At 49.3% G+C, this 26,509-nt stretch overlaps 1 protein-coding gene across 3 annotated transcripts; it reads right to left on the reverse strand.

Annotated features, from left to right (window-relative positions):
* Positions 1-401: 401 nt before the first annotated feature.
* ABO (ABO, alpha 1-3-N-acetylgalactosaminyltransferase and alpha 1-3-galactosyltransferase) lies at positions 402-26,509 on the reverse strand. Of its 3 annotated transcripts, none has more exons than XM_031014771.3 (7): positions 25,715-26,509; positions 12,392-12,461; positions 11,611-11,793; positions 10,089-10,136; positions 8,357-8,392; positions 7,665-7,799; positions 402-6,612 (listed from the first exon to the last, which is right to left on the reverse strand). In XM_031014771.3, the coding sequence occupies exons 1-7, from the start codon at positions 25,998-26,000 to the stop codon at positions 5,922-5,924; spliced, it is 1,449 nt and encodes a 482-aa protein (XP_030870631.3). In that variant the 5' UTR covers positions 26,001-26,509; the 3' UTR covers positions 402-5,921. The 3 variants fall into 3 exon arrangements, with proteins under 3 accessions (XP_030870631.3, XP_030870632.3, XP_055207422.2); XM_031014772.3 differs by having other exon boundaries at positions 3,484-6,612; positions 11,611-11,667; positions 25,715-26,504; XM_055351447.2 differs by lacking the exon at positions 25,715-26,509 and having other exon boundaries at positions 3,484-6,612; positions 11,611-11,667; positions 12,240-25,696.

Consider the following 26,509-nt stretch of genomic DNA (forward strand, 5'->3'; position numbering starts at 1 on the left):
AAGATTGGCTTATGAGTTGCAGCAATTTGTTTGGTTATATCTTGTTCCCTCCGGGAAAAGTATATTTAACATACTGTCTTATGGAATTTGATAGGCATGGGGTCTTTTGTACCATCTGGTCTGAGTTGGGTGCAAGAAAAGAAAGAAGTTAATTCGTAACAAAAGGTCAGTAACTAAGAAAGGGAAGGGGTCTTACATCTGGTGCCATTTAGTCTTTCACAACATTTTACAAATCAAGAAAGGAAGAGCGTTAATCTATAATTGGAGAAGCAAAGTTCACAGCGACTTGCTGCCTGACTAGGGTCTCAGAATCACATTCTTTCAAGGCTCGAAGTAATTGAAAGTTCCAACAGCTTTAATCTGATGAGCTTATTGTCGACAAAAAGAGTCAAACTCTGAAAAATATTTGAAGAGATTTATTCTGAGCCGAATCTGAGTGACCAATGGCCCGAGACAGAGACCTCAGGAGGGCCTGAGAACATGTGCCCAGGGTGATCTGGGCACAGCCTAATTGTATACATTTTAGGGAGACATGAGACATCAATCAAATACATGCAAGATCCACATTGCTTCTGTCCAGAAAGGTAGGACAACTCGAAGGTGGAGCGGGGAGGTTCCAGGTTATAGGTAGATTCAAAATTTTTTTATTGGCAATTGGTTGAAAGAGTTATTATCACTAGAAAGGAATGTCTAGGTTATGATAAGGGGTTGTGGAGACCAAAGTTTTATCATGCAAAGGAAGCCTCCAGGTAGCACGCTTCAGAGAGCATAGATTGTAAATGCCACTAATCAGACTTAAGGTCTGTGTTAATGTTCATGCTGGTCAGCTTTGCTGAATTCCAAAAGGCAGGAGGACATAAATGAGGCATGTCCACTCCACCTTCTCTTCACAGCCTGAACCAGTTTTTCAGGTTAACTTTGGAGTACCCTGGCCAAGAGGAGGGGTCCATTCCGATGGCTGGGGGAGTGGGCTTAGAATTTTATCTTTGGTTTACGCTACTTTCAAGCTGCTAACCTCATAAGCCATCTTCTGCCAGGTGTGGCCCTGGGGAGGGGTCCCTTAACATGTGATAGGAGGTGCTACCACGGCTAGGCAGCTACTTGTCATCAGGCCACAGAAGAGCCTCTTGGACCTGGGGAAGGACCTGTGAGACTCTGTGAAGAGGAAAAGTCAGTTTTGAATCAAACCCATTTTATAAATAAGAAAAATTACAAAACGCTTCTCAGAAGGCGGCGGGGTGGGGGGCGGTGAGGAGGGGGACCCAGGGCACCTAAAGGCTAATTCTTGCTAGAGTCATTTAAATTTTAACTTAAATTTTCTAATGTTGCTAATAGACTTAATTATCTGTTCACACCTTTTAAAAATGGCTAAACATGGCTGAGCGTGGTGGCTCATGGCAAAATCCCAGCACTTTGGGAGGACGAGGAGGGTGGATCACTTGAGGATATGAGTTTGAGACCAGCCTGGCCAACATGGTGAAACTCCATCTCTACTAAAAATACAAAACTTAGTCAGGTGTGGTGGCAGGCACTTGTAATCCCAACTACTCAGGAGGCTGAGGCAGGAGAATCACTTGAACCTGGGAGGTGGAGGTTGCAGTGAGCCCACATTTCACTACTGCACTCCAGCCTGGGTGACAGAGGGAGACCCGTCTCAAAAAATAAAAAATAAAAAAAGGAATGGCTAAACATAAACATTACTTTTACAATCAAAACCATTTCAAAGGCCTTACTTCACTGGATTCTCAGCCAGTGCTGCCCCCAGAGCAGAAGGCAGCTGTGGGAAGCAGAGGGGCGGCCCCACCTCCACCTGGAAGATTCCTGCTCAGATCCTGGGTCACCTGCCCAACTGATGATGCCCCAGCTGCTCCTGCTGCGAAGCCGAACCCAGAACCCACTCAGGTCTGGTCCCCACTCCACCCCCAGCACCCCTAGTGCGACCACGCGGGAGGATGGGGCCCGAGGCTGCAGGGGAGGAAGCGGGTGGATCAAGGCACGCCTCGCCTCGCCTCGCCTCACCCATGGGTATTGGTTTTTGTTTTTTAAACCAAACAGAGCAGAGAGGGGCAAGGAAGCAAAAATGACTCAAGCCCACGGAGGCAGCAGCTCTCCCTGTGCTGGGCACATGCCCAAGGCTGGCTTTGGGGACAAAGAATAATCAAAGATGACACTTTGGGGCTGCCCTCTCCCCAACCCTCCTGGGCAAAGTCGGTGCGTCCGAGGAGTCAGCCTGGACTTGAACCTCTGACACCCGACCGCTGCTGGCCTGGTGCAGAGACCCGAGGGGCCCGAGGACACAGGAAGGGGCCTGGAGGGAGAGAGCAGCCGGACTCCGCCCAAGCAATTTAGGCGCCTGCCTCATCTGTGGTCCCCCACACCCCCAGCTCACCAAGCTTCGGGACAGCCCCTGGAAATCCCCCAGGGAGGTGGGGCGCAGGGATTGCAGCGAGGCCCTGTGCCCAGGCTGGCTGTGCCCTACCTGCGGGAAGAGTCACTCCAGTCCCTCTGGGCTGGTCCAGGTGCAACCACAGTAGGACACAGGTCATCTCCAGTGAAATGTGGAGGGAGGAAGGGTGTGCCTGCCTGCTCCTTCCCCTCCCTTGCAGGGAGGGGCAGTTGCCCTCAGCAACAGAATGCCCACGTGGGATACTGGAAGCTGCAGCTTACCCCACCCCACCCCTCCAGGCCCGGTTTCTCCTGGGCGCAAGGGGCTACTTCAGAGCTGCCAGGCCTCCACAGCAACACATTAAATGTTCTGGAAACTAGGAGATGTGGCACTGCTGTATAACGGTCAGGAATAGCCATCCTGTCCTCCTGACCCGGTGAAAACCAGCTTCTGCTGGGAAGGAGCATGGGGTGGCACCTGACTTTTGGAGTCAGGAAGAACCAGGCTTAAGTAATAGAACTGCCTGACCTCCAGCTTGTCTCTTCAGCTCCCAGGTCCGTGCTCGACTTGGGATTATTGGGTGGGGCACATAAGAAGCTGCGTTCATTCTTTCCTGCCCTCAGACTTCCTGTGCTCTCAGGGTGCTGGACGCTGTTTCAGGTACCAGTACACAGCAGAGGGAAGAGAGTGCCTGATGGCATGGTGATTGATTTTAGTGGGGACAGCTAGACACTAAACCAGGAGTTCTGTCATGCCAGTTGGTGATAAATTGACTTCTTGAAGATTTTTCCACTTCCAGGCAAGGTAGAATAGATGCACCTGTCCCCACACCCTACGCTAAGGACAGTTAAAATCCCTGTATATTTCCCTGGGTATTACACATACATATATAACTACATACATAAATGTATGTAAATCAAACACTAAAAGGTGGAGAGAAGAAGGCAGACCATGTAGGGACCTTGGAACCTGAGGAATGACATGACAGGAGTTCCCTGGGTTTTCTTTCTGCCTCATATATCTGCGACTGTGTGCTGGAAAAGCCAGCAACACGAAACACCAAAAGACACAGACAAAAAACAACAACAACAAACCCAACAAGTTGGCCCTCAGCCAAAATAATTAGGCAAGAGGAAGAAATGAAAGGTATCCAAATTGGAAAGGAAGAACTTAAATTGTCCCTGTTTACAGATGACATGATCTTATAGAAAACCCTAAAGATTCCACCAATAAGATGTTAGAATAAATGAAATCAGTAAAGTTGCAGGATATAAAATTAACATACAACAATCTGTCGCATTTCTATACCCTAACAAAGAAATCAAGAAAACAATGTCATTTACAATAGCTACAAAAAATACTTGCAAATAAATCCAACCAAGGAAGTGAAAGATCTGTATGCTGAAAACTATAAAACATTTGTGAAAGAAATTGAAGATACAAATAATTAGAAAGCTGTCCCATATCTGAGATCAGGTGCCAAAAAAAAGACATCCCATGTTCATAAATTGGAAGAATTAATATTGTTAAAATGTCCATACAACCCCAAACAATCTACAGATTCAATGCAATCCCTATCAAAATTTCATTGACATTTTTCACTGAAATAAATAAAATAATCCTAAAATTCGTATGAGGGAGTAACACCTGCTCCACAGTGGCACAAAGCACTGTCAGGTGCCACACACAGCCTGTTGGGACATGTGGGCCACAGTACTTCCCCACCTAAAGTACTGTAGAGGCCCAGGAGACATGAGCCAGGGCCATTTTAACTGTCAGTAATGGCCACAAAGACCCCTAAATAGCCAAAGCAATCTTAAGCAGAAAGAACAAAGCTGGAGACAATACACTACCTACTACCTAACTTCAAAATATACTATAAAGCTATAATAATCAAAACAGCATGGTATTGGCATAAAAACAAACAGACCAATGAAACAGAATAGAGAGCCCGGAAGTGAATCCATGCATTTACGGTCAACTGATTTTTGACAGAAATGCCAAGAAACACAATGTGGAAACGACAGTCTGTTCAATAAATGATGTTGGGGCCAGGTGCAGTGGCTCATGCTTATAATCCTAGCACTTTGGGATGCCGAGGTGGAAGGACCACTTGAGGCCTCCCTCCAGGCTCCGGAAGAGACCTCCTCCATGATCCCTTGTCTAAGGGGAAGGTTCCTCAGGACCTTACTGTGGGGGCTGAAAGTGGCCACCCCTCCAGGAACTTATGCCCCAGGCGCTGAATTTGGGCTGCCTAAGTCTGTGTGCGTGCGTCTGTGTTTGTGTGTATGTCTGCATGTCTGTGTGTTTGCATGCATGTCTGTGTGTCTGTGTGGTCTATGTGTCTGTGTGTACACTTCTGTATGTCTTTCTCTGTGCATTTTTGCATGTGTCTCCATGTGTCTCTGTGCATGTCTGTGTGTCTATATGTCTGTGTCTTTGTATCTGTGTATCTGTGTCTGTGTGTCTTTGCGTGTCTGGTGTGTGTCTGTGTGTGTGTGTCTATGTTTGTGTGTCTGTGTCTCTGTGTGTCTGTGTATCTGGGTCTGTGTATGTAATGGTGCGTCTCTGTAGCAGGAAGAGGGTGTGTGTGATTGTGTGTATTTGTGTCTTTCTGTGTGTGTCTGTGTGTGTAATGGTGTGTCTCTGTGGCGGGGAGGGGGTGTGTGTGATTGTGTGTCTGTGTGTGTGTCTGTGTATGTGTGTGTGTGTATGTCTGTGTATGTAATGGTGTGTCTCTGTGGCGGGGGGGTGTGTGTGATTGTGTGTCTGTGTGTCTGTGTATGTAATGGTGTGTCTCTGTGGCAGGGAGGGGTTGTGTGTGATTGTGTGTCTGTGTGTGTCTTTCTGTGTATGTGTGTTTAACGGTGTGTCTCTATGGCCAGGAGGGGGTATCTGTGTGTGTCTGTGTATGTAATGGTGTGTCTCTGTGGCGGGGAGGGGCTGTGTGTGATTGTGTGTCTGTGTGTGTCTGTGTATGTAATGGTGTGTCTCTGTGGCGGGGAGGGTGTGTGTGTGATTTTGTGTCTGTGTGTGTCTTTCTGTGTGTGTCTGTGTATGTAATGGTGTGTCTCTGTGGCGGGGAGGGGCTGCGTGTGATTGTGTGTCTGTGTGTGTCTTTCTGTGTATGTGTGTGTAACGGTGTGTTTCTGTGGCCGGAAGGGGGTATCTGTGATTGTGTGTCTGTGTGTGTCTGTGTATGTAATGGTGTGTCTCTGTGGTGGGGAGGGTGTGTGTGTGATTTTGTGTCTGTGTCTTTCTGTGTGTGTCTGTGTATGTAATGGTGTGTCTCTGTGGCGGGGAGGGTGTGTGTGTGATTTTGTGTCTGTGTGTGTCTTTCTGTGTGTGTCTGTGTATGTAATGGTGTCTCTGTGGCGGGGAGGGGGTGTGTGTGATTTGAGGTGGGGACGGGGCCTAGGCTTCAGTTACTCACAACAGGACGGACAAAGAGAACAGAGTTTACCCGTTCTGCTAAAACCAAGGGCGGGAGGGGGACGGGGCTGCTGGCAGCCCTCCCAGAGCCCCTGGCAGCCGCTCACGGGTTCCGGACCGCCTGGTGGTTCTTGGGCACCGCAGTGAACCTCAGCTTCCTCAGGACGGTGGGCCAGCCCAGCAGCTGCTGGTCCCACAAGTACTCGGGGGAGAGCACCTTGGTGGGTTTGTGGCGCAGCAGGTACTTGTTCAGGTGGCTCTCGTCGTGCCACACGGCCTCGATGCCGTTGGCCTGGTCGACCATCATGGCCTGGTGGCAGGCCCTGGTGAGCCGCTGCACCTCTTGCACCGACCCCCCGAAGAACGCCCCCATGTAGTAGAAATCGCCCTCGTCCTTGGGGATGTAGGCCTGGGACTGGGGCCGGCGCTCGTAGGTGAAGGCCTCCCGGCTGCTTCCATAGAAGCCGGGGTGCAGGGTGCCGAACAGCGGAGTCAGGATCTCCACGCCCACGTGGTCGCGGAACTCCATGTCCACGTCCACGCACACCAGGTAATCCACCTCGCTGAGGAAGCGCCGCTCGCAGAAGTCACTGATCATCTCCATGCGGCGCATGGACACGTCCTGCCAGCGCTTGTAGGCGCGCACCTCCAGCACCGACAGCTGCCGACCGGTCCCCAGCGTCACGCGGGGCACCGCGGCCGGCTGGTCGGTGAAGACATAGTAGTGGACACGGTGGCCCACCATGAAGTGCTTCTCTGCCGTCTCCAGGAACAGCTTCAGGAAAGCCACGTATCTGCAAGGCAGGCGGACGGGGGCTGGAGGAGCCGCCGGCCGTGCACCCCTGGGCTGCAGGAGGCCCGTCCTGCACCCGCCCGCCAGCGGCCATTGGAAGGCTCAGAGCAGCAGATGCACCACGTTCTCCTGCCCTGTCCTGAGCGAGTCCTCGGGCTGCGACTCACTTCATCCTCTTCCCAGCGATGGGGGACCACCAGCACCCCCTCTTACTAACGAGGGCTGAGGGCAGGTGGCTGGAGGCTGGTAGCAGGCCGCAGGCTGGCACCTGCTCACTCCCCCTCAGCCTGGCCTGAGCCACGCCTCCCCACGCAGCTGCCCCTCTTATGGCCAGGCCGGCCATGTGCTCCCTCATTATAAGCTGCACGCGAGGCCTCCACACACCCGCCTCTGCACCCTAGAGCTTCCTCCCTCCAGGCTTGAACTGCACCTATTCCTAAGAGTAAGTCATTCCTGGCCTCCGCCACTGTTGCTGGCCCAGCTGCCCACAGCTGCCGAGAAGTCAAGTATGTGTCTGCGGTTGCCTGGCTAGCTCCCTCTCTGGCCTGGCCCAGAGTCCCAGGGCCTTGTGGGTCAGCCACTTCCTTTGGTGTCTGGGGCCAACTGCCTTGCCTGCCCCACCTACATCTGACAGAGAAGTGACCACGGCTCTGCCAGCATCCTCTTTCTAGGGTCCAAGGACAGCAAACAGGTGTCCCCCTCCTGCTATCTCTGGTCAGTGAGCAGGAAACATCTGGAGCCTTGTATTGAGGGGGTGGCTCAGCATGACGGCCGGCCACAGTTACAGAGAGGAGGGGGCAGCAGAAGCCACCATCCCTGGGTGAGACGCAGACTCTGGAGAAGGAGCTGAGTTTTACCGACCTGGCGAGCCCATGAGCCCACGAGCCCACGTGAGCTCAGTAAGATGCTGCATGAATGACCTTTCCCATCTACCCTCTGGGAGGACAAGGCTGGCCGCCACCCCACTCTGTCTTGAACACAAGGAGAGACCTCAATGTCCACAGTCACTCGCCACTGCCTGGGTCTCTGCCCTCGGCCACCTCACTGACTTACTTTTTGATGGCAAACACAGTTAACCCAATGGTGGTGTTCTGGAGCCTGAACTGCTCGTTGAGGATGTCGATGTTGAACGTGCCCTCCCAGACAATGGGAGCCAGCCAAGGGGTCACCACGAGGACATCCTTCCTACTGCACATGGAGAGAGGCGTGCGGTCACATGGAGCTGGCAGGGTGCCACCCACATGCGCCTCTGGCACACGGCCGCCCCCACCTGGAAACTCCACTCAGCTTCTGCCTCCTCTGACCACCCTTCCAGAGGCAGCCGCCCTTCCCCAGGAAACCAACCAGAGGCAAATGCGACTCCAACCGGGCAAATCATTCCCAGCCCTCCCTCAACATTGGACCTGCAGGAACACACAGCAAGCTGAGCTTTGCTGGCAAAGAGATAGGAACAAACCCTCCCCAGCACCCAACCCCTGCTGCCCCTCCCCAGGTAGGAGGTACCTATCAGGTCTTTGCAGGGGCTTTGGAGAACAAAGGGACAGGAAACAAGAGACGAAAGTCAGAGAAAGCAAAGGGAAAGAGGACAGCCATGTGGGCCTCTGAATTCAGATGTCAGGAGAATCTGAGAGGAGAGAACGGGGAAGCAGCCCCAACTGAGATTTACATCAAGGAAACCGCCCTCTAATACCTTCAGAACAGCCCCTTGAGCTGCGTTCAGTTTCAGTGTCAGTAACTTTACTCACCACGGTGTCAGCACCTTTGGCTGGGCGTAGACCATCCTGCAAGCACAAAGCGCCGCCACGTGAGTTTGCATGGAAAGCGTGGGATGCAGGGGGTGTGCACAGCCGCTGAACCATGACTGGGCATTGACCCTTCTGCCAAGGCCACACTCCCAGGCTGGAATCACTGTGGTTGCTTGGGGGCTGTGTCAGCTCATAATCCCGGGACCTCGGGAAAGGGCTGAAGCTCAGAGTCTCTGATTCAGCACTTACAAACTGGCAAGAGGGACTAAGTGACCTCAGGGGCCATTGCTTTCCACTTGACTTAAGGCTGGGAGGGACGTAAGGGGTTGTGTCTCAATTCACTGTGGGCAGAGAGGAGGCTGGGTGTGTGGCCTCTGTCCCTGGTTGTTCCCAGGGAAAGGCCCTGAGATGTGCAGACCTCCCCACCTGGGCCCGAAGCCTGCTGGGCCTCCTTGTGGGCTGCTGGCTTCCAGAGCCCGGCTTCCTCTCTGAGAAGTGGGAGAGTGACACCTGCTCCACAGTCGCACAAAGCACTGTCAGGTGTCACACGCAGCCTGTGGGGACGTGTGGGCCGCAGTACTGTCCCCACCTAAAGGATTGTAGAGGCTCAGGAGACATGAGCCGGGGCCATTTTAACTGTCAGTAATGGCCACAATTTGAATGTCCAAGATGGCCTTTAAAAGCAGGGAGTCAGCAGAAAACAGGAAGGAAATTCTGACACTTGGTACAACCTGGATGGACCGTGAGGACATCACGCTCAGTGATTTGAGCCCGACATAAAAACACAGGTACCATTGACTCCACTTATAAAAGGTAGTTGGAGTAGCAGACTCATAACAACAGACCATGGAATGGTGAGCTGGGGGAGGGAAAATGGAGTTGCTATTTTATGGGGACAGAGCTTCAGGTTGGCAAGATGAAGAGTTCTGGAGATGGATGGTGCTGATGGCTGCACAGCAATGTGAATGGACTTAACGCTACTGAACACTCCAAAATGACTAAGATGGCAAATTTTATGTTAAGCGTATTTTATCACAATTTAAAAAAAATCAAAAGCAGTGTGGCCAGCTTGGCCTTGATTGCCTAGGTCAGCACTGATAAAGGCCCACATCCTGGGAAACAGCCCTCCAAGGCCCCAGACAGAACAGACCAGCTGGTCATCTTCTTTAAAAGCCAATTTGAAGGCCAGGTGCCGGGGCTCATGCCTGTAATCCCAGCACTTTGGGAGGCTGAGGCAGGCGGATCATTTGAAGTCAGGAGTTCAAGACTAGCCTGGCCAACATGGTGAAACGCTGTCTCTGCTAAAAATACAAAAATTAGCCAGGTGTGGTGGTGGGCGCCTGTAATCCCAGCTACTCAGGAGGCTGAGGCAGGAGAATCACTTGAGCCCAGGAGGCAGAGGTTGCAGTGGGCAGAGATGGTGCCAATGCACTCCAGCCTGGGTGACAGAGCGAGACTCCATCACACACACACACACACACACACAAAAGCCGGCGACACGCAGCTGGTCAAAACTGAAGCTCCAGCTCCATCGTGCTCTCTGAGTGGCTGCAGGACGAGGGCCAAGTCAGGGTAGAGACTGGGGAAGGAGCGGCCCCCTCCCTCGGAGCCACAGGAGGAAAGAGGACCTGCCCCAGCTCCCACACGCTTCTGTCCACACGCACACATGTGCCAGGGCTGCAGGACAATTCTGTGACATGGGAGGCACTGAAGGGAGGCACTGACATTATACCTTGGCAACGAGACGCGCTGCAGACGGTCAGGTTCCGTAACAGCCATGCTGCAGAATGAGAACACAGGAGATGAAGTTTATTCTAGGAGCAGGATTTAGGGCACAAGTGCATGGAAGCCACCCGAGAGTCCCAGTGGAAGGGACACAGCGTCAGCCTGGAGTGTGGAGCAGAGGCCACCAGAAACAGTCACAGAACAGCCATCACTGTGGCGATGGGCCTGGCGTGGGCCCGTGTGCCAGACCCTGTAATGGCCAACGTTGCAGTCTGAGGTCTATGTTCGGGGAGCCTCACAGCCCACACATTCACCAGACACGTCGAAGCCAAGGCCGGGCAGAGTGGAGTTTTAGAACATGTCTACAAACCATGAGGCCCCCTCCCATCAAGAGATGGGGTCTGATATTCTGTGTTTCTAAGAAATAAATGCAGCAGAAGTGACGCTGGGTGACTTCTGAAGCCAGGCCCAAAAAGGTGATCTGGCTTCTGTCTCATCTTTCTTGGGATGTTGGTCTTGGAGCCTCCCAACCAAGCTGAGCAGGAGCCCAGGCCCCAGGGAGAGGCCCTGGGTAGGTGTCTCAGATGACAGCCAGCATCAACTGCCAGAGACACAGGGAAGTCTTTGCAGTGACCCCAGCCACTGTCTGCCCATGACTGCTGAGGCCCCAAAGTGAACCACCCAGCTGAGCCCAGTCCACCCCAGGAAGCCCAGGGAGAGATAGTAATCAATGATTGTGATTGTTTTCCATGGATGGAGTGGTGTGTTCTGCAGCCATGGATCACTGACACGAGTGGGAATTAGCAGACACAGCAGGGGAGAGACAAGAGTGGTCCCAACAGAGGCCATAGCACAGGCAAAGGCCTGGAGTCAGGACAGTATGGCAGGTGGACGAGTGACAGGCCACGTTGGCTGGAGCACAGAGGGCGAGGGCAGACGAGGGAGAGATGAGGCTGGGGAGGTCAGGAAGGCAGGATCAGATCATGGAGAGCCTCCTACCTTATGTTCTGGAAAGATCACTCCAGCTGCTGTGAGAAGAAGGGGGACAGGGCTGATGGGGATGGGGAGACAAGTCTGAGGCTGTCACAGAGATGAGGGCAGCCCCACCGGACCCCTGGAGCAGGACGTCGAAGGCAGGGAGGCCAGTGGGCACGCGAGCTGCTGAAGAGCAGGGCTGGCAGGATTTGGGAACCCAGTGTAGGGGTGAGAGCAAAGGGAGAGTTGAGGATGGCTGGTGGGGGAGGGGTGGGGGTGGGGGAGCAGAGACCATGCATGGGAACTCTGGGTAAGCCTGGAGTTGGGGACTGGAGGTCAGAAGGGAGGTCAAGGCTGACTCCAGACATATCCAGGTGACCCTTCAAGGCCACAGAGTTGACCATTGTCTACACTGGGCAGAGCATAGAGAGGGGGCCCAGGCCTACCCATGTGTGTGCCCAGGAGGGGGAGGGGGAGTTCCCAGAGTGGGACCCCCGCCCACAGCCAGCACCCCGGCCAGCATGGATGCTCCACCTGCTCTTCCCTGCACTCACCAGAACCCCCGTTCCAGGCTTCCTGGCATTAGACTTCTGGGGCTTAGGACCCCGTAACTGCAGGAAGGAAGTGTGCCAAGACTCAGGACACAGAACGAAGACTGCCTGTTGGTCCCTTCCTCCAAAAAGTGCATGGTGCGGCCAGCAGCGTGAGCACAAGAGTTCCCGGTGAAGCTGCAAGGCCTCGAGGCAGGTAGGGCAAGTTCTCATCAAAGCTCAGGCGCCTCGCCACATCCCACACCGGGAGGTGGGCAGGAGGGTGGTCCCTGGGATATTGCTCACGTATGGGCACCTGCAGGAGCTCCAGAGCCCCCCCCCCTCACCCCCCGCCACCCGTGCCTTGGTCAGTGCAGTCCCCGAGGCCACCTCAGGGAGTGTTTCCAGGCCGTGTCCACAGATGCCCCAGTAGAGCTGACAGGTGACTTCACTCTGTGGTTCTGGGACCTTCTGTGTCTGGAAGTGACTAACAGCTTGGGACCCAGAATTGCCTTCCCCACCCCCAGCCACGCAATTGTGGGCAAGGGGCTTGTTCTCCCAGCCCCAGACTCCACACTTAGGAAAATTTTAAATGGGAGTGAGATGAGCCCGTTGCCCAGGTGAGGCTTAAATAAGGGAGCGAGTAAACACACCCTCCGCCAGAGCTGGACGCAGGCAACAACTGTCCTTAGGACCCTGATGACTGTGATACTTGGGGAGCTCAGGGAGGCCCCATGGGTCTGATTGGCTGCTGTGGTCACTTCTCCCCAAACCAGGCCAGCCTCGATGGTCAAATGTGTCTTACCCAAACAAGACCAAGACAAGCATTATTAGGAAAAGGATCATAGGTAGAGGTGTGTAGCATTTTGGTTTTCCTGGAAAACAGGAGTAGAAAAATCACATTACTCACCCTCCTTCTCTCACCTGCCCACTTTACCTGTCCTGCCTTGTAATTCAGGCATCACACCCTGCGACGGGCCTTCATCTGCCAAGATGGTCCCTCTGCCCCACAGGTGATGCTCTGAGCCCCACCTGAGCATCTCCAAACCCAGTCCAGATCTGGCCCTCCTCCCACTCAGAGAAGAGGGAGGCGGTCTGCTTCTCCCAGCTCATCAGCCCGACTGCTCCTGCAGACTCTGAGAGCCACCCCGGCTTCCCAGTGACCTCCTTCCACTCAGCACCCCCTTCCCCTGGGAGACCGGAATGAACCACACCGAAATGAGCACATCGAGGTCACTGTCGAACCCACCGAGGGAGGCCAGGACAGCCTCATGGCCAGGCTGAGCCAGGAGCCCAGACCAGTTCCTGCCAGGAAGAGGAGCCACCAACTTCCCCTAGTATCTCCCTGCTGTCTCAGAGGCTCATGCTCTGGAAACAATCATTGTCTTTCTTTTAAGGTGATTTTATGTATATTAAAGTCATGTACAGTAGTTCCCTTATCCACACCTTCGCTTGCTGGAGTTTCAGTTACCCATCGTCAACCAAAGGCCAATAATAGGTGAGTACAGTACAGTAAAATATTTTGAGGACAGGCGTCGTGGCTCATGCTTATAATCCCAGGACTTTGGGAGGCTGAGCCAGCAGAATTGCTGGAAGCCAGGAGTTCTAGACCAGCCTGGACAACATAGTGAGAACTCATTTTTATCAAGAAAAAAAAAACAACAACAACAATTAGCTGGGCATAGTGGTGCATGCCTCTGGTCCCAGGAGGCTGAGGTGGAAGGATCACTTGAGCCTAGGAGGTGAAGGCTGCAGTGAGCCATGATCGCACCACTGCACTCCAGCCTGGGTGACAGAGCAAGACCCTGTCTCTTAAAAATAAACAAAACAACAACAACCCACAAACTAAGATATATACACATATATTTTTTTAGAGAGACCACATTCACGTAACCTTTATTACAGTATATTGTTTTTGTTGTTGTTGTTGTTGTTTTGTTGTTGTTTTTGAGATGGAGTTTCGCTCGTTGCCCAGGCTGGAGCGCAAAGGGGCACCTTCGGCTTACTACAGCCTCCGCCTCCCGGGTTCAAGCAATTCTCCTCCCTCAGCCTCCCGAGTAGCTGGGTTTACAGGCGCCCACCAGCATGCCTGGCTAATTTTTTGTATTTTTAGTAGAGACAGGTTTCACCATGTTGGCCAGGCTGGTCTCGATCTCCTGACTTCAAGTGATCCACCCACCTCGGACAGTATATTGTTATAATTGTTCTATTTTATTATTAATTATGGTTGTTAATCCCACCCTGTGCCTAATTTATAAATTAAACCCTATCATAGGTATGTGTGTATAGGAGAAAACATACTCTCTGTAGGGTTTGGTACTATCTGTGGTTTCAGACATCCACTGGGGATCTCAGAACCTATCTCCCGCAGGTAAGAGGGGACTATCATTTTCACAAGGGCAAGCCTGAAAGGCGTCTATCTCCTGGCCCAGTTCCTATTCCTTCCCCCGAAATCAGTCCCTTTCAACTAATTCATCTGTTACTTCTTATCTTATAATGCTTGTGTGTGTTTACCTCCACCTTTCTAAGTCCTGTGACCATGGAGCGATTTATCTCGAATAGCTTCTTGAAACAGAAACGTGGGAGGCAAAACATTTGAACTTTACATGTCCTAAATTATTTTTTCCATTTTTGTAGTTGGTAGATCGTTTGGCTGTAGGGAAATCTTGGTGGAAATAATTTTCCTTCAATTTGGCAAAAATGGTTCCATTTTTTAAAACTTTGAAAATTAATTTAATTTGAGGGATAACTTACATCCAATAAAATGTACCCACTTTAGGTATACGGTTTTGATGAGTTTCACACAATGTATGTACACATGTAATCACCACCCCAAACAACATATACACATTTTCATCACCCCAGTAAGGTCCCTCCCGACCCTGGCAACCATGGATATGATTCCCTGGCGTTTCCCATACACGGAATCATCTGATACATGCTCTTTTATGTCTGGCCGCATCACACCGCATGCTGTTTTGAAGATTCACCTATATTGTCACGTGTATCAATTGTTCGTTCTTTTCATTGCCGAGAAGCACGCCATTGTTAATCCGCCACAATTCATTTATTCTGTCTCCTATTGTCAGACACTTTGGTTTTTTCACTGTTCGGGGCCACTAGCAACAAAGCTTCTGTAAACACACATGCGCAGGTATTTGTGGACCTGTGTTTTCATTTCCCTTGAGTCAATACCAAGGAATGGAAAAGATGGGTCATATGGTAAGTGTATGTTTAACTTTGTAAGAAACTGCCAAACTGTGTTCCAAAGTGGTGACTGAATTTTCCATTCCCGCCAGGAATGTACGAGAACCACAGTCCTTGCCAACACTTGATGGTCACTCTTTTATCCTTTAGCCATGCTAGTGGATGAGGAGTGCTATCTAAGTGTGTCCAATGACTAAGGAGGTAAATCATCTTTTCATGTATTTATTGGCCATTTGCTTGCTTCTCATGAAGCCTGTCCAGATCTTTAGCTCATTTTATTATTTATTTATTTACTTATATATATATATTTTGGGGGGCATGGTCCCACTCCAGTTGCCCAGGCTGGAGTGTGGTGGCATGATCACGGCTCACTGCAGCCTCGACTTCCTGGGCTCAGGTGATCCTCCCACCTCAGCCTTTTGAGTAGCTGGGACTATAGGCATGCACCACATCTAGCCGATTTTTTGTGGTTTTGGTAGAGATGGGGTTTCACCATGTTGCCCAGGCTGGTCTTGAACTCCTGGGCTTAAGCGATCCACCTGCCTCAGCCTCCCAATGTGCTGGGATTACAGGCATAAGCCACCTCACCCGGCCCTTTATTTTTATTTTTTTTAGAGACGGGATCTTACTCTGTCACCCAGGCTGGAGTGCAGTGGCACGATCACAGCTCGCTGCAACCTCGAACTCCTGGGCTTAAGCGATCTTTCCCCCTCAGCCTCCTGATTAGGTGGGACTACAGACATGCACCAACATGCCCGGCTAATTATTCTACTTTTTGTAGGCACTGGGTCTCATTTTAAATTAAGTTGTTTCTCTTTTTATTATTGAGCAGAATTTATTTCTATATTTTGGATACAAGTCCTTTGCCAAATACAAATATTACAAATATTTTCTCGCCAGGCACAGAGAGACAGACACTGCATGTTCTCACTTATCTGTAGTATCAAAACATCAAAACAATTAAACTCATGGAGATAGAGAATAGAAGGATGGTTCGCAGAGACTTGGAAGGGTAGTGGCAGGGGTGGGAGGGTATGTAGGGATGGTTAATGTGTATAAATAAATAGAAAGAATGAATAACACCCAGTATTTGATAGCATAGCAGGGAGACTATAGTCAATAATAATTTAATTGTACATTTTAAAATAACTAAAAGAGAGGTCGGGCACAGTGGCTCACGCCTGTAATCTCAGCACTTTGGGAGGCCGAGGCAGGTGGATCACCTGAGATCAGGAGTTCAAGACCAGCCTGGCCAACATGGTGAAACCTCATCTCTACTAAAAATACAAAAACTAAGGCCAGGCGTGGTGGCTCACGCCTGTAACCCCAGCACTTTGGGAAGCCGAGGTGGGTGGATCATGAGGTCAGGCATTCGAGTCTAGCCTGACCAACATGGTGAAATCCTGTCTCTACTAAAAATACAAAAAATTAGCTGGGTGTGGTGGTGCATGCCTGTAATCCCAACTACTTGGGAGGCTGAGGCAGGAGAATCTCCTGAACCTGGGAGACGGAGGTTGCAGTGAGCCAAGATTGCACCACTGCACTCCAGCCTGGGTGACAGTGAGACTCCATCTCAAAAAAAAAAAAAAAGAATAAAAATAACTAAAAGAGTAGAGTTGGATTGTTTGTAATGAGATGAGCAAGACTCCATCTCAAATAAGAGAAAAAAGAAAAAAAAAGTTTAAAAATACAAAAACTAGCCGGGCGTGGTGGTGGGTGCCTGTAGTCCCAGCTACTCAGGAAACTGAGGCAGGAGAATCACTTAAACCTGGGAGGCGGAGGTTGCAGTGAGCTGAGATGGTGCCACCGCACTCCAGCCTGGGTGACAGAGTGAGACTCCGTCTCAAAAAAGAAAAAAAAGAATAAAAATAACTAAAAGAGTATAGTTGGATTGTTTGTAACACAAAGGATAATTGCTCAAGAGGATGGATACCAGTTCTCCATGATGTGAATTTTCCATTGTATGACTGAACCACAATATCTCAGGGACCCCATAAATATATACACCTACTATGAACCCATAAAATGAAAAACAAAATACTTCTTAGAAAACAAATATTTTCTCTCAGTCTGTGGCTTATTTATTCATTTTTCCTTAATTTTTCTTTTGAAGGGAAGTGTTAATTTTTATAAACTCTAATTTATCCTTATAAAAATGAAACCATTTTTATGGTTTGGGCCTTTTTTTTTTGCCTCATCTATTAAATTTTTGCCTACCCCAAGTTCATGGACATTTTCTCTTATTTTCTTCAGAATTCCATAATGTTTGTGTATTGTGTGAAAGGCTAAAGTCCCATTCTTCCCTCAATGGATATCCAGTCATTTCAGCCATTTGAATTGAAAACACTTTCCTTTCTCTATCACATTACCTTAGCACCCTTATCAAAAAGCAACTATTAAAAAATCAATGGACTATTTCTGTGTGGGTCTATTTCTAAACTCTGCATTCTGTTCCATTGATCTGTCTATCCTAATATCAACCTATTCTGATTACTGTAGCTGTGTAGTCCACCTTGAAATCCAGCCTGGAAAGTAAGTCTTCCAACTTTGTTTTTCTTTTTCTAATTGTTTTGACTATTCGGAGACCTTTGCATTTCTATGTAAAATTTTAGAATCAGCTGTCAACTTTACAAAAATTTCTTCTGGAGTTTTAAGTGAGATTATGTGGACTCTGTAGATCCATCTGGGGAGAAGTGACAGTTTAGCAGTGTAAGTCTTCCAATCCATGAGCATGGTATATTTCTCCATTTATTTATGTCTTCTTTAATTTTTGTCATCAATGTTTTGCAGTTTTCTGTTTTTTCGTGACCTTCTTTTTCTTTCTCTTTTCTTTTTTTTTTTTTGTCAGGGTCTTGCTGTGTAGCCCAGGCTGGAATGCACTGCAATCTCTGCCTACTGGGCTCAAGTCATCCTCTCACCTCAGCCTCCTGAGTAGCAGGGGCTACAGGTGCATGCCACCATGCCCAGCTAATTTTTTTTTTTTTTTGTAGAGACAGGGTCTCACTATGTCACCCAGGCTGGTCTCAAACTTCTGGGCTCAAGTGATCTGGCCACCTTGGCCTCCCAAAGTGCTGGGATTACAGGCATGAGCCATGGTGCCTGGTTTATATTGCAGTTTTAATTGTATAGACATTTCTCCTAATTTGGTAAATTATTCTCTAAATATTTCATGTTTTATGATGCTACTGTAAATGGTATTTAAAATTTTTCATGGTTCAATTGATTGTGGCAAGTATTATAGAAAAATAATTGATTTATTCTTGTTTTTCTTTTTCTTTTTTTTTTTTTTTAGACTGAGTCTTGCCCTGTTGCCCAGTCTGGAGTGCAGTGGTGTGATCTCCAGTCACTGCAACCTCTCCCTCCTGGGTTCAAGCAATTCTCATGCCTCAGCCTCCCAAGTAGGTGGGATTACAGGCACACCACCACACTCAACTTTTTTTTTTTTGTATTTTTGTAAAGAGGGAGTCTTGCCATGTGGGCCAGGCTGCTCTCAAACTCCTGGCCTCAAGTGATCTACCTATCTTGGCCTCCCAAAGTGCTGGGATTGCAGGTGTGAGCCACCACACCCAGCCTGATTTATTCATTGACTTTGTACCTTGAGACCTTGCTAAGCTGACTTAGCTGATGGGCTCACAGCATAAACATATATAATATATATGACAATAATAGCATAAAGGAGCAAGGAAGCAATGAAGTTATTATATATACTGGAGCAAGGAAAGGTCACCAGACAATAACTTGAATATACAGGAAGAAATCAAGAGTAAAGTCAGTGATAAACATACAGTGTAATATAAAAGACTTGAAAAGTGTTTTTCTCCTTACTTGTCTTACTGAATTGAAAAGAAATAAGATTGTGTGAAACAATAATTATAACACCATGTTGTTGAGTTTATAACATATATAGATGAACATATACGACAATAATACTACAAACCACAAGCAAGGAGGGAGGAAATGGAGTTATACTGGAGTCAAGTTCCTGTATTTTACTAAAATTAGTATTAATCTGAAGTAGATCCTGATAAATTAAAATGCATATTGTAATCCCTGGAGCAAACACTAACAAAATAACTTTAAAATATACACTTAAAAAGAAAAAGGGAATTTAAATGCTACACTAGAAAATACTTAATACAAAAGAAGGTAGTAAAAGATGAACAGAAGAACAAAAAGGCATAAAACACAGAAAACAAATTGTGAACTGATAGATGGAAATCCAGCCACAGCAATAATAACATTGAATGGGAATAGAATGAACATGCCAATCAAAAGGCAGAGATCATTAGACTGGATTTTTTTTTTTTTAAGCTTTGACTATATGCTGCCTGTGAGAGACATACATACTTTAGAAACAAAGATACAAATAGGTCAAAGCAAAAGGATAGTAGATTTGCTATGCAAACAACCGTAAGGGAGCTTGAGGAGAAATGCTAACATCAGACTAATTTTTTTGTTTTTTTGACACAGAGTCTCACTCTATCACCCAGGTTGGAGTGCAGTGGCACGATCTTGGCTGACTGTAACCTCAGCCTCCCGAGTTCAAGCAATTCTCGTGCCTCAGCCTCCCAAGTAGCTGGGATTACAGGCGCACACCATCACGGCTGGCTAATTTTTCTGTATTTTTAGTAGAGACGGGGTTTCACCATGTTCGCCAGGCTAGTCTTGAACTCCTGACCTCAGGTGATCCACCTACCTTGGCCTCCCAAAGTGCTGGGATTACAGGCATGAGCCACCACATCTGGCCAACTTTTTTAAGATCAAAAATCTTACTAAAGAGAAACATTCTGCCATGATATAAAGTGAATACATCAGGAAAATATAACAAACAGAAATATATACATACCTGACAACCTACCCCCAAAATACTAGAACAGGAATTAAAAGAAATTAAAAACTGCGTAAGCAAAAACTCAGTTGCATGTAAAAAACCAATTCCCCTTGAGGAAGAGAAAGGGCTGGAGTCCTTTAAAAATTAACTGGCTGTTTTTCTGTGGCTAGTGAGCCTTATCTCTCCCTTTCCCAGGCATTGCGAAGACTCTGTTTCTCTAGCTGTGCAGCTGCAAGGTCACTAAACAGATAATCTTGAGTCATAAAACGTGGTGTTCCTTGAAAAGTAAGAAATGATGTAATGCATGTCTTACTGAATAACTGTCTTTGTTTCTCGCTTCTGTAATACTCTTCTCCCTGCACAAATCTCCCCCCACCCCACAAAATGCTTAAAAGGTAGCTTGACTCTTTGTTTGGGGCTCGGTCCTTTGGATGTTAATCTGATTGGGTCGGTGCACCTAAATAATTAAATAATTCCTCCTCAACCCCATTGGTCTCTCTGATCCCTTAATTATCCTGCAGCAATACATGAAGCAAAAACTCACAGAATTGAAGGGTGAAACAGTCAATTCACCAGTAATGGTTGGGCCGGGCATGGTGACTCACGCTTGTAATCCCAGCACTTTGGGAGGCCGAGGTGGGTGGGTCACTTGAGCCCAGGAGTTCGTGACCAGCCTAAGTAACATGGCAAAACCCTGTCTACAAAAAATGCAAAAATCAGCTAGGCATGATGGTGCTTGCCTGTAGTTGCAGCTACTCAGGAGGCTGCGGTGACCTAAGCCTTGGGAGGTGAGGGCTGCAGTGAGCTGTGATCATACCACTGCACTCCAGCCTGGGTGACAAAGTGAGACTCCACCTCAAAACAAACAAACAAACAAACAAAAAAAACAACAAAAACAATAATTGGACACAAAATCCTACCCCACTCTCAATAATGGATAGAATAATTAGAAAGAAAATCAGTAGATACAAATGACTTGACATCACTGGACACCAACTGACATCTCTAGAACACTCCACCTGGCAAGAGCAGAAGTCACGTTCTCCTCAAGTGCACATGGAACAGTGTCCAAGGTCAATCATATGCTGGACCATAAAACAAATCTGAGAAATTCAAAAGGACTGATATCCACAGAGTTTCTTCTCTAACCACAGGGGAATGAAATTAGAAATTAACAAAAGAAATTTGGGAAATCTATAAATACATAGAAATTAAACAACACACTTCTAAACAAGCAATGGGTCAAAGAAGAAAATCAAAAGATACTCTGAGCTGAATGAAAATGTAAACACAACATACCAAAATTTATGAGATACAACTAAAGGTGTGTTTCAAGGGAAATTTATAGCTGTAAATTAGAAAAAAAGTCTTAAATCAGTGTGTAAGCTTCCATTGTAAGTAACTACAATAAGAAAAGACAGAACAAATTAAACCCAAAGTGAGAAGAAGGGAAATTAATAAATATTAGAGTGGAAACCAATGAACTAGAGAACAGAAAGAAAAAGATAAAGTAAAAAAATATCAAATGTCAGTTCTCTGAAAAGATCAAGAGAATTGACAAAGCTTTAGCTACATTGACCAGAGAGACAGAGAACACAAATAACTAAAATCAGGACTAAAAGAGGAGACAGCAATTCCAATCTTACAGAGATTAAAAGGATTTCAAGGAAATACTATGAACAACTGTTTGCCAACAAATTACGCAACTTAGGTAAAATGGACAGATTCTTACACATAAACTAGAAAGCGGTTAGAAGAAAATATAAGATTAAATCTTTGTGACACTGGATTAAGATTTCTTAGATATGATACCAGATGCCCAATAAAAGAAAAAGTTAATAAATTGGAACGGACCAAAATGTTAAACTTTTGTACTTCAAAACACCAATAAAAAAGTGCTAAGACAAACTATTAATGGTTGAAAATATTTGCAAATCATATATCTGGTGTATATATATGAGATACTGTGTATTCAGTATATGTAAAGAACTCTCAAAACTGAACAAAGGAGACAACTCAATTTTTAAAAAGGCAAAACATTTCAACAGGCATCTCACCAAAAACATATACAAATGGCTAAAAAGCACAAGAAAAGCCACTTGCCATCATTTGTCCTTGGGGAAATGCAAATCAAAACTATAACGAGATACCACCTTTTACCCACAAGAATGGTATGTATTGCTGCAGACGTACAGACAGTGGAACCCTCAGCCAGGCGCAGCGGCTCACACCTATAATCCCAGGACTTGGGGAGGCTGAGGTGGGCAGATCACTTGAGCCCAGGAGTTTGAGAACAGCCTGGGCAACATGGCAAAACCCCATCTCTACCAAAAATACAAAAATTAGCTGGATGTGGTGGTACTCACCTGTAGTCCCAGCTACTCAGGAGGCTGAGGTGGGAAGACCAATTGAGCCCAAGAGATTGAGGCTGCAGTGAGCCAAGATCATGCCACTGCACTCCAGCCTGGGTGACAAAGCAAAACCTTGTCTCAAGAAAAGAAAAAGAAAAAGAAAATTAGAACCGTTATACACTGCTGATGGGAATGTAAAATGGGGCAGTCACTTTGGAAAACAGTTTGCTAGTTTCTTAAAATGTTAAATACAGACTTCCTGTATGACCCAGCAATTCCACTGCTGGGTATCAACCCAAGAGAAATGAAAACATGTTCACACAAAGTCTTGTACACAAATGTTCATAGCAGTGCTGCGTGCCGTTTAAAATAGCTAAAAAAGCAGAAACAGCCCAAATGTCCTTCAGCTGATGAATGGATAAACAAAATGTGGTCTATCTGTACAATGGATTATTCAGTAATAAAAAGGAATTAAATACTGATACATACTACAACATACATGAATCTCGGAATCATTATTCTAAGTGAAGGAAGTCAGATGCAAAAGACCATGTAACATAGGACTCCGTTCATAGGAACTGTCCAGAAAAGGCAAAACTGGAGAGAAAGAAAGTGATTGTCTGAGGCCAGGTGGGAATGGGGAATGACTGCGGAGGAGTTCCAGGGAGTTTTGGTGGGCTGGGGATGGAAAAGTTATAAAATTTATTTCACAACTCTGTAAACAAACTGAAAATAATTCATTTGAAACAGGTGAATTTTATGGCATATCAATGACACGGCAATAAAGCTGTTTCTTTTAACGGTGCCATTAACCCCAGCCCCTTGACCCTAAGCTGAAGGAAGAGAGATGCTAAGTGTGTTCAGTAGGGCTCCGTCAGAGCTGATTTTTTGAAGTTATGGGCAGCATTCCGAGTAAGATGTTTTGTGGCAGGTCAGGTCTCACTAACGCAGGCCTCCCTAACAACTGTTTCAGTACTGACTGAGTGGTTAAATTAAATATTAAAAGCCAGTGCCCTTATAAAAAGGCTGGAATGTAACAAAATCCCACCAAGAGTTTTGCCTAGACCTTTCCTGGGCCTTCAAGCATGACAAAATAACGAAGGAATTCTTAACAGGACCCATTTAGGATTAAACAAGTTTTATTGGGGGTCTGAAGAAATTCCCCAGGACTCCACAAATAAGTTTACTGGGGGTCTGAAGGAACTTCCCAAACCCCCATGATTTAGGAGACAAGATAAGGGTTTTAGATTAAGTAAATTTACTGAGGATCCAGAGGAAGGTCTTCAGGACTCAGACCTTAGTTATAGATTAACATAAGTCAATTACTTACGTCTTGAGATGAATGCACACTTACACATAGACATATAGCTTAGAAGGTATATAAGCTCTGGAAAACTTTGTAATTTTGAGTTGGTCTGGAGATAATTTCCAGGTCTTCTCCTTGTAACTGGTTACAGAAATAAAAACTCTCTTTCTCCCCAGTTCATCTGCATCTCGTTATTGGGCCGCGAGAGATAGCAGCCCCACCCTCAGTTTGGTCCAGGAACCGTTTGATCTCTTCTTGGCCAATCTCTGGTGAGACCCACCAGAATGGAGGAGAGCCAGGACTGGGTGCACTGCCAGCTTCCAAAACTCCTGCACGTGGTCTCAGTCCTCCAGGGATTATGATGGGTGTGAAGGAGCTGAGCATTCTCTAAGGAGCCAGCACATGACACCCAGCTCACCGCCCACCAACCACTTCCTCACCGTCATCTCCAAGGCTCTCTCATGTCCTCTTCCTGCCTTTCGGGGGATCACTCCCTCTGACTCCACCACCCTGCTCTCCTGCCCGCCCCAACAAGCCTGACTGATTTGTGGAGCCGGGCCTTCCCCATGTGAGCTCTTCTCCCTGGCATGCTCATCCCCCAGATTTCCACACACTGGGTCCCTCGCCATTGGTGTCCCTAAGGACACCAGCTCACCAGCTCCTGGCTGCAGGCACCTTCTAGCACAGGCCTGCTTGTTCTCATCAGTGTTCAACCAACATTGGTTGGATGACTAAATCAACATGCAGAATATGGGTAACCTGAGAATGGGCACTCATTTGCCAGGTTTCTCAAAGACCTAACCTCTTAGTCTTCAAGACGTTTGTCTTGGGTGCGGTCATGGGCCAGAGCCAGTGCCAGAACCCCAGGAGTATAGAGACCAACTGCCCAGTCCCTGGTCCTCCAAGGCTCCCTGACATGAGACCAACTAAGACAGCATAACCAGTGGGGCAGGACAGACTCCTGGGGTGGCAGCTGTGTTCATCATCTTGACTGGGTCAAGATGTATCCAAGACTGGATACATTTTGATCCATTTATTTTGACCCATATAAATGGGTCAAAATGTATCCAGCTGTACCTTTTATGTGCGGTTTATTGTATACATCCGTTGAAACATATTAAGACAAAAAAAGGAAAACAAAGACCACAAAGGAGGGACAGGGAGGAACCCGGAAGGCGCTGGCAGCACAGGGAAGAGGCAGGTGTTTGCAGTCAGACCTGAGTCCCAGGCCCCACTCAGCCCTTCCTGCCTGGGACCAGAGCACTATCCCAGATCTCTCCAAACCTGTTTTCCCGTGGGTGAAAGAATGACCCGGGAAGTATTTACTGTTCCTTCCTGAGAACTCAGCGATATTGAACACAGTGCTGCCTCACCGTAAACACTGACAAATGGTGAGCATTACTGAGGGCAGGGCCTCGACCTACACCACACCCAGTTTTCTTCATGAATTTTCCACTCCTCCGCCTCCCGCTCCTCCAGGGCCGCACCTCCGGGGCAGGAGCCCTCACCAACTCAGGCCTCAGTATGCCTTATCCGCCACCTGATTCCAAATCAAAGTAAAACGTCTCTCCCCAAATGTGTACACAGCACTCCTCTAAATTAAAGGGCTGTGTGCTGGCTCTGGGTACCCCACCTGGCTCTCCCTGGCCTTTGGCGTTGGGGTTCACTGGCCTGCAGCCTGCGCCCCGTGGCCCTGCGTTCTGCATCCCTCCCTCTGAAGCGATGACGTTGTTGTCTGGGTAAATACTCAATTCATCTTCTGGCGCCAAGAAAATTAAGGACAGGTGATCCACCCTCGGCCTCCCAAAGTGCTGGGGTTACAGGCCTGAGTCACCACATCCGGTTGCCTAAATAATTTCTTCTTAACTCCTATATCACCTGAGGGCCCGGGGCACAGTTCCCCCGTCACGCTTGGCATTGAACTTGCCCACCTCGCCTTCCCGAGGCGCCTCCGCGTTTGGGGTATGGAGGCTGTTCCCGGTCAACCCGGGCGCCTGGCCGCCGTGCCCGAGGGAAGGGCTGGGAGGCGGGCAGGGCAGCCCGGAGCCTTGTCCTCGTCCAGGGTCGGGCGGTAGGTGCTGAAAATAGCAGCTCATGGAAGGCGGGGAGCGTGGAGGGGCGAGGAGAGGCTGGAGACCGCCACGGCGTCGAGGGACCCCGCTCTCACCAGGACCCAGGGACCCCGGAGACGAGCCCCCCGCCAGGCCGCGCCACCGCGCCCATCCTCCCCGCGGGTCCCAGGCACCCACAGCGCGGCCGAGCCCACCTGCCCGCCGGCTCCCCAGGACGCAGGGTCTCGGAGGCTGGGGCGGCGGCCGGCCTGAAGCCTCGCAGCCCTGAGCGCCCCCACCCCGGCCCGGCTGTCGGGTGCACCCCGGATTCCCTGCCGTAGCGGCTCCCTTGTGGGCACCCGGGGCCGAGGCCTGCACTCACCGGCCAGCGTCCGCAGCACCTCGGCCATGGCTCCGCGTCTGGTCTCGGCATCCGCCTTCCGCCCGGCGGCCCTGGGGCGGGGTGAGCCCGAGGCGCCCCCTCCCGGCCCGCGCCGCCCGCCGCCCCGACTTCCCGAGGCCGAACACGGGAGGGGACAGAGGGCGCGGGAGGCGGCCGCGGGTCCCCAGGGACCCCTGCTAGGAAGGGACGGCGCCTCCTCGCGCGCGTCCCCATGGGACCCGCGCGCCCCTCGTAGCCTTGGTACCTTGGGGCCCTGTCCCCGCATCCCGCCCTGGGGCCGAGCGGCTCCGGGTGCCCCTGAAGCCCCGCCCCCGGGGGCACCTTGACACCGTGTCTCCTGGGCGGGGGTGACCCCCTGACATCCTGCTACCCCGGGGAGGCGGGGGAGACGAACCCGTGAAGCTGCGGCCCCAGAACCCACGATCCCCGGCCTTCTGGCTCGCGCGCGCCGCAGCCTGTAGCCCTCCAGCCCCGCAGGACCCTGTGCCCCGCGCCCGCGACGTCTCCCTAGGCAGAGTCGCTTCCCCGGCCCCGGCTCGCGGCCCCACGGAGCTCTGCGTCCCGCAGACTGAGGAACCTTCGCGTTCCCCCTGCGAGCGAGTCCCCCTCCGGCGCCCGCGCCGGGCCCTGAGGCCTCTTCGCGCGGTCAGTGGACAAAGCCCTGCTCCGCCCCGCTACGACCCCCGCCCTTGCCTGGCGTCCGCTCGAGGAAGCTCAGGAGAGGGCGGCGGCGGCGGCTGCAGGGACTGGGGAGAGCGCGCCCCGCTGCGAAGA

The sequence above is a fragment of the Gorilla gorilla genome, chromosome 13, assembly GCF_029281585.2.
Source record: "Gorilla gorilla gorilla isolate KB3781 chromosome 13, NHGRI_mGorGor1-v2.1_pri, whole genome shotgun sequence".
In the NCBI taxonomy this organism is placed as follows: domain Eukaryota; kingdom Metazoa; phylum Chordata; class Mammalia; order Primates; family Hominidae; genus Gorilla; species Gorilla gorilla.

Bases quoted from the DNA above. Each gene is read 5' to 3' on its own strand.
- ABO (XM_031014771.3), bottom strand. From the start codon at position 26,000: ATGCGGGGACAGGGCCCCAAGGTACCAAGGCTACGAGGGGCGCGCGGG. The intron at 11,794-12,391 runs GTAAGACACATT...ACCTGCCTCGAG, and splicing joins CTTGTCTTGGTCTTGTTTGG to GCCTTGCAGCTTCACCGGGA. The intron at 8,393-10,088 runs GTATAATGTCAG...TTGTGCTTGCAG, and splicing joins CAGCGCGTCTCGTTGCCAAG to GATGGTCTACGCCCAGCCAA.